The sequence below is a fragment of the Mandrillus leucophaeus genome, unplaced genomic scaffold (assembly GCF_000951045.1).
Source record: "Mandrillus leucophaeus isolate KB7577 unplaced genomic scaffold, Mleu.le_1.0 Scaffold267, whole genome shotgun sequence".
Lineage (NCBI taxonomy): Eukaryota > Metazoa > Chordata > Mammalia > Primates > Cercopithecidae > Mandrillus > Mandrillus leucophaeus.
Genome location: NW_012102776.1, coordinates 2206366 through 2214704, shown reverse-complemented (window position 1 = coordinate 2214704; position 8339 = coordinate 2206366). Strand labels below are relative to the sequence as shown.

Sequence of the window (8339 nt, the reverse complement as noted above, 5' to 3'; positions counted from 1 at the left end):
CAGTCGTTGCGTTCCAATGTAATTCTTCTACCTCTGTCTGGATCTGTAGGGAATTTATGCAGGACTACATATTCGTTGAGAGGTCTTGCCAGTGTGTTTAAATTCCAACCATGGGGCTCAATTCTGTGGTTGTGCTATAGCACCTCCAAGTCTTCTAGCTTGGTTTTGGTCCAATATCGTGGGCTTCACGTAGACACAAGATATCTTTCTGTAGTTACTCTAGAGAAAATGCAGTTTATACTATACCAGGATGTAGTAAACATTCTAGAAGCAGTACTAAGTTTCTCTTTATGGAAGTAAACATGCCATCTTGATACACTTATTATTTGAAGAAGTAAAAGTAGCTAGTTTCTTACAGAAGGAAAAAAAAAACATTTTTGCTAAGTGAAGTAAAAAATGTACTACTCTCTGCTTCTTCCCACAGTATCCATAAATATGCGGAGGCCGTTTATTTTGCCAGATGGGTTTTGAGACCCTGCTGAAACAAGAGATGCTGTCATTTATATTTCCCTCAAATTCTACCACAAACCACACTTGGGAGGGAAAAGAAAAAGTCGCCATGTAAGCATGTTTACCTTCAAGTGACTAGGAAGTGGAAACCTATCCATAAGTGATGACTCACCATTGCAGGCCTATAAAAGTAAAGGTATTCTCTGCGGAAGGACAACAGTCACCAGGCATCACCATTCAAGATGCATCCAGGGGTCCTGGCTGCCTTCCTCTTCTTGAGCTGGACTCATTGTCGGGCTCTGCCCCTCCCCAGTGGTGGCGATGAAGATGATTTGTCTGAGGAAGACCTCCAGTTTGCAGAGGTAGAGTATCTTGCCAATCCTGATGATGCGGTTGGTACATCTCAGAAATGTCCTTCTCTTTGAAACGCGGTTCATTTTGGTCTCTTTTCTAGCGCTACTTGAGATCGTACTACTATCCTACAAATCTCGCGGGAATCCTGAAGGAGAATGCAGCAAGCTCCATGACTGACAGGCTCCGGGAAATGCAGTCTTTTTTCGGCTTAGAGGTGACTGGAAAACTTGACGATAACACCTTAGATGTCATGAAAAAACCAAGATGCGGGGTTCCTGATGTGGGTGAATACAACGTTTTCCCTCGAACTCTCAAATGGTCCAAAATGAATTTAACCTACAGGTAATTATAGACTATCTTTCTTTCATATTTGTTAGCCTTTTCTTGTTGTATTAAATGTCTAATATTAAGTAGGCATTACTATTTAATAGGCAGTTAAATTCCAGAATAGCTTTAATGTGGTTGCCGAGATTGCCTCATAACATCTATTATTGTCACAGTAACCCAGCATGATTTTTTAGTGGGCATCTCAAAGTATTTCTTTTAGAAATGAAATCAAAAGAGAAATAAAAGTAGATTAAAGAAAATTTGCAAACGTAGTGCATTAGGTGTATTTATCACAATGGTTCTAAAGATGAAGAGTTCCACTCTTTCTAGAAACTTTACAGAGCTATTTCATTTATTTGGGCTTTATCAATGTAATTCAAACTTTTAGCATGCAAAATAAATTATATTAAACTTTGGAAAAATTTTAATTTCAGGTGCCACATGGTCAGATATTCGGAGATACTCAAATGTCTGAATTTTTGACTTTTTATTCTTGTATGGCATCATAATTAATACATTCTTTGAAACAATAAACCTCTAGTAGAACTTTCAAAGAAATTATTGCATTTTGAATTGAAGAGCAATATACCAAGAAAATGTATTCTAAAATAGCTGTCACTTTCCAAAAACTTAATTGAAACTTTCTTTGTTAAATAGAATTGTGAATTACACCCCTGATATGACTCATTCTGAAGTTGAAAAGGCATTCAAAAAAGCCTTCAAAGTTTGGTCCGATGTAACTCCTCTGAATTTTACCAGACTTCACGATGGCATTGCTGACATCATGATCTCTTTTGGAACTAAGGGTAATGATGCACATTTATTTTTAAAACATTTTTATATTCTAATTCTTAGTTGGTTCCATTTTAAAATTATTTCTTTCAGTCATTCATTACTTTTTAAAGCATTCAACACCAATTTACCAAACACCTGTGCTAAGTACTCCTGGATGTGATAAGACTCCTAACCCTTGCTTTTGTATGTAGAGCATGGCGATTTCTACCCATTTGATGGGCCCTCTGGCCTGCTGGCTCACGCTTTTCCTCCTGGGCCAAATTATGGAGGAGATGCCCATTTTGATGATGATGAAACCTGGACAAGTAGTTCCAAAGGTAATGTTTCTTATAAAGATATCATTTATGTGTTGTTAGATTAGACAGTGAACACACTGGTATGGAAGTTAAAACACATAAAAGTTAAATATATTTGGTATTTGACTATATTTTCTTAAATAAAGTTTATCTTAGACATATTAGTGTCTCTACAAGTGACATTTCTACAAATTGATATTCAACATTAAAAAATGAACAAAATCTACTTAATCTGTCACTGTGGCTTGAGGGATACTAATGAACTCTGAAGTAGGACCAAAATGTTTATGTTTGTCAGCCAATATGTTATTACTGCAAATTACCTTTTGGCATGTTGAAGAAGTACAGTTTATTATAAATATATAACTAAAAACTACCAGGGTTGGATCTATGGGTCATACATGAATTAGATGTGAAATGAAATAATTTTTTCCTTGGTAGAAATATGTTCAATCAAATTTCTGTTTCCCATTATATGAGTTGCTTGATTCAGTCTTGTCTGTATATGATAAACACCATTCTTAAAAATCTAGACAGAGTCTTACCCCAAACAGCATGAAACAGACAAGGTGGCAGTTGTTTTTACAAGAGCAAAATGAAATTGCATGTTGAATGAAATCAGTTAGTAGTTGAATCTTCAAGTCTCAAAATAAGTGGGAATGTTAATTTAGGAAGAAAAGCCATAGATTGTTCTAACTAGGACTTAGTTATGACAAGTAGAGGTTGTCTTCATAGACAGCTGATTTTATTATTCATTTAAACAAGAAAGATTATTTTTCCAAAGAATAAAACTGGGCCTTACATGTTCAGTGTCTCAGCTCTAATACCTAGAATCTGTCTGTGGAGGGAAAAGTGAAAATTTACATATTTATGTTCTGGATATTTCAGAGGTAAGAACGGTTTCAGGAAGAAGGAATAAGATCCAGCATTGTTAAGGCAGAATCACAATAAGCCTCAAATGTAGGTTCCTTTGTAAATTCTGGGTTTGAAATACTTAACTGAAATGAATGAAAACATCCACAAACCAGTCTGGATTCATTTTTCAGTGGAAGGCCAAGAGCAGTACCCATTACTAGTCATTCGACGAAGAATTGGCACTCAGATTATGCGACCTCTAGTTGCTCTTATGGTCTGCAAGATTTGCTAGGTTGGTTCATTTTCTTCGTGTACAGACTGCAATAGCAAAGGAAATTTAAGGTCAAATGGGATCCACTGGCACTAGTTTTCAGGTAATCTAAGCACAAGTAACAACAATCCTATTGCCTTACACTTCTTATTTTTCTTTTAGTGTTTTATTCTCTTTTTTCCAGTTTGAAATACCTGTATTAGGAGGCTCAAAATTGGCAGACAGAATGCTTAGAGGGAACAATGTAAATACAGTGACATAGTGGTCTTCTAGAGTAAAGATGGCTAATCATGTCTAGAGTTTCTGTTTCTTCAAACCCCAGAGTCTAGAGACGTTCTAGAAAGAATCATTTGGTTGGAATTTGCTCCCAAGAGTATACACAGAGAATCTATTTAGTGCATCCTCCATCCTTGGTATGGTCCCTTTGGGTGCTGCCTCCTGACTGGAGGATGTTCTGGGCAGAACCCTAGCTAGGTACCACCCTATGTGATTTCCCCACTCCTCGTTTAAGGTAATCTCTGTCCACTTCCCTCACCTGACCTGAGAATACTAAGAGCAAATCAGGAGTCCTAGTGTCTTCATGGTAAATCCTTATTAGTTACTAATTACATGAGAGTAATCTGTTGACATTCTAATTGTGTAGGCAGCTATAATCAAAAGAACACTAAATTATTTATAAGAATTAAATCAATACTTTGAATCTTCCTTCAAGCAACTGAATACTGATATTAAAAAGTAAGAGAGTGAAGAAAGAGAAAAGAAAGAGCATATAGCGAAGAAAGAAACATACCAAATAGATAAAATGATACTCCTTTCATTACCTGGTCACTGGAATTCCTTTTTTTTCTCATTGTTTCTTTATTTTCTTACAGGTTACAACTTGTTTCTTGTTGCTGCCCATGAGTTCGGCCACTCCTTAGGTCTTGACCACTCCAAGGATCCTGGAGCACTCATGTTTCCCATCTACACCTACACCGGCAAAAGCCACTTTGTGCTTCCTGATGACGATGTACAAGGGATCCAATCTCTCTATGGTAACTCAGTTATAGAAATAGAATATGATTGGTTATAAAAGCAGAAGAAATCCATGCATTTATTTTCTAAATAGCAGTCATGCTGCATAATGATGTTTTGGTACAGTGAAGTGCATGTATGACAAAGGTTTCATAATACTATAATACTGTATTTTTAATGTACCTTTCTTATGTTTAGATACACTTAATACTCACCATTGTGTTATGAGTGCCTGCAGTACTCAGTACAGTAATATGCTGGACAGGTTTGTAGCTTAGGAGCAATAGGCTGTACCATATAGCGTGTATGTGTAGTAGGCTATATATCTAGGTTTGTGTAAGTATACACTACGATGTTCACCCAATGACAAAATCTCCTAACAACACATTTTTCAGAATGTATCCTTGTTGTTAAGCGACACATGACTCTACTAACTGAATTCACCACTGCCAATGCTGCTTTCTTGGTTTTGTTACTAAAACCTAGGAAAACACACCCATTTTTTCTTTCCAAATCTAACTACCCACTCAAATAGAAAATACTTCATTCTCCAATTTTTTGCAGACTATAACTCCCTGTGTCTGTATTTTATACATTGCAATGTGCATTTGATACCCTCAAAACACCTCTGCAATAAGAAAGAAAAATATTTTATTCCCCATTTAAGCAATGAAGAAACAAAGCCATGTAGAGTTTAAGTAGCATACCTATAGTAATATGGTTGGTGGTGAAAGTGAGTTACTAAAGCTTTTAGAAATTCCAAGTACTCTTTCAACCAGTCCAATTTGGCACAGTAGAAACCTCTCAAGTGGCCTGTGGTAGTTTTTAATCAACATCTACAATAACCATTGTAAAAAAAAAATTCTTCCTTTTCACTTACCCCCCAAATTTTCAATAATATTTACAAAATAATTAAACCTCAACCCAAATATTTATTTATAGATGACCTGTTATAAATAGAGTTAAAGCCACAGTGCACAATCATCAGTGTAAACATTTCTAGAGCACATAGTTCAGCAAACTTGCTCACATCACCCCAGCCATTCTTTTCCCTTCTAAATTTGAATCTGTCACAGTAACTAGCATAGCCATGGGCATGAACTTGAAGATGGCAAAGGGAATTTGCAAATTTATTTTGCAGTTATTATTTCTACATTATTATGACTCAGGGACTGATGAAAGAACTAATATAAACTAGACAGAAAAAAAATCCAGTGTAGGATTATTATTGTGTACTGCACTCCCATCCCGTCTGCACTCATGGGAGCTGGTTGGAAAGTTACCAACATTTGGCAAGTCACATAAGTGCTGAAGGCCTGACTTGTCGCAGCTGAGATACAGCTGCACCATGGCAAACTGGTGAAGCAACATTATCTGATGTTGATAGCTGGTAAAATAGTCAAGAGGAGGAGGCAAGATGAGGGCTTTCGTAGGAGAAATACGCCATCAAAAATGGCTTTGAGGGGAGTCTAGTTTTCAAGAGCAGTCTGTCACTAGATTGTGCTAGGTGTAGGGAAAATTTCTTCAAAGTCTGTTGCTTTTTTTCCCTCATTTTTATCATCAACCTCAGGAAACCTAAGTTTATAGTTCTAAAGAATCTCGAGAGGTCTTGAAGGATGGAAGTAGAGGGGAGGAAGGAAGGAAGATTACATGGTACTTGCACCATAATGTAGAAGCCCCAGGACCTACTGCTTTTCCTGGAGAAAACCCTCTCTCACTGTCCATCAGCAGATCAGCCTGTTGTGCTGTGACCCAGGTTTTCAGTAATGTCACATTCATAACTTCTCTCTTGCCTTTCACAACTGCAGGTCCAGGAGATGAAGACCCCAACCCTAAACATCCAAAAACGCCAGACAAATGTGATCCCTCCTTATCCCTTGATGCCATTACCAGTCTCCGAGGAGAAACAATGATCTTTAAAGACAGGTACTCTTGAGATTCTTTCATAAAGTTTGTATGCGACAAACATCTGTGAAGCTGTTTCTGCATATCGCCAAAACATGCTGTCAGACTTCCTAAGGCGAAGTTAACAGTAAAAATGGGCAGGCAGCTTACTTCCATATTTCAGATCAAATAAATGACTGATGGATAAATGTTTCACTTTTCAGTGTACAACCTTGGCATTGTGTAGCTTGTTTTTACATCTCTAGTTATAGTCTTTCTTGTAAATATAACCAAGAAAATCTAGAAATCCAATTTATTTTAAAAACAGACAAGCATTGAAAGTAATAGATGTATTAATAAATGGTTACTCGTTAGGCCCACGTGGATTCGTTTTGGCATGGAAAGACTTTGATTCTGGATACATATGTTGGAATTCGAGAGATAGAATGAAATGAACCTAGAAATGCAATATAAAATTTTAATTTCTACATTGTTCTAGTATGCATATTTGTTCAGTCATTCATTCATTGATCCCTCATCTGTGATCCAATAGCATGTTTACCGCCTCTATTATAACTCTAACTACAATTGTACTCATGGGACAGGGTGTGGTTCTCATGTATCAGTTTTCCCAGGCCAGGAGACCATGGAAGACATAGTTCATGTAACTCATATCTTCTTTCTGGAGCCCAACACAATGCCTGGCAAATTTGCTTGCCCCTAGCAAGATACCCAAAATTGAGCAAGACAATTTCAACCCACAAAGAACTTAGAGACCTCGCAAAGGCTCTGCGAGATTTCAAAGTTGAATACCTTACGCTAGTTAGGATAGCACAGCTTGTCACTGGAACTGAAAGGGTAATGGAATTTTTTCCCCTTCACAGGTGGGAGGTATTGGTTGTATCTAACTTATCTGTGTTATTGTGGAGAGAAGTGACTAGCAGGATAGAAATATAGCACTTAAAAATGTGACAGAAAACTCCATTTTACTTTTGTGTTAGATTCTTCTGGCGCCTGCATCCTCAGCAGGTTGATGCAGAGCTGTTTTTAACGAAATCATTTTGGCCAGAACTTCCCAACCGTATTGATGCTGCCTATGAGCATCCTTCTCATGACCTCATCTTGATCTTCAGAGGTAAGCTTTCCACAGAGGAGGCCTCACACAGGACCAGGGGAGGCAGTGCTGAACTTGATGCCAATAGAGATTCAGTAAAATGATCACCACTGAAAATATGCCTAAATTAAAGACCAAGTATTAAAAAAACGGAAGCCAGAAAGTACCTGAAACCATTCTACCATGAATCTCCAAATTGAACATATAAAAGGTCTACATTGTTAGACTTGTCATATCCACTCTTTCTTTCATATGAATCATGTCAGTTTTTTCTCTTAGTTCCTCTTAAAAATTGTTTATTGAGAAAACATTATAACAATATATATTCTGAAAAAGTGGAAAAAATATTCTGAATCATTCTTCCTTCTGAATAGTCAGTTGATTTCATTTGTTCATTTTCATTATGTAATACATATTTTAAAATATTTATTTTCATAGTACAGATACATTTTTATGTTCTACTGCTTTCCTTGACATAAAATTATGACCAATTTCCAAATTGCTACTTTGCCTTTATGACCATAATTTAAAATGACTACATAACTTTCTGCTGACACTGTTTCTATTGTTCAACTATTTATAATATTAATGTTATAATAAATCTACTTTTCAGAGAAGAAAATAACTTTCAAACTGGTATAAAATTTGAGTTTTCAATCTAATTAACCCTTCCTACTGTGTTGTTTATTCATGTAGAAATTTTAATGTTTTTTTTAACCTAGCTTTAAACTTAATATTCAGAACCAATAAATTGCTAAGTTAATTGTGATATTTGATTAGCTATATTCATAACTGGGAAATTAAGATCCTAAATTTTATTTTTTTGTTTCAAGAATCCTTATATTTTTATGTTTCATAAACATGATGACTGTAAATACTAAATATTTTATTAATATTTCTAAATGTATAAATGGGCCTGCCCTTAAGCACATGTCTACCTAGGTAAGTCTTAATAGATTTCCCTGGATAATAAAACTGT

General features: G+C 36.1%; 1 protein-coding gene across 1 annotated transcript in view; it reads left to right on the top strand.

Moving 5' to 3' along the window:
• Positions 1–669: 669 nt before the first annotated feature.
• Positions 670–8339, top strand: part of MMP13 (matrix metallopeptidase 13) — a 13289-nt gene continuing 5619 nt past the window's right edge. The window contains exons 1-7 of the mRNA XM_011984408.1: positions 670–812; positions 905–1146; positions 1789–1937; positions 2118–2243; positions 4221–4382; positions 6171–6288; positions 7248–7381. Of these exons, the coding sequence (XP_011839798.1) occupies positions 693–812; positions 905–1146; positions 1789–1937; positions 2118–2243; positions 4221–4382; positions 6171–6288; positions 7248–7381 (1051 nt within the window). The 5' untranslated portion in view covers positions 670–692. The remainder of the gene's footprint in view (positions 813–904; positions 1147–1788; positions 1938–2117; positions 2244–4220; positions 4383–6170; positions 6289–7247; positions 7382–8339) is intronic.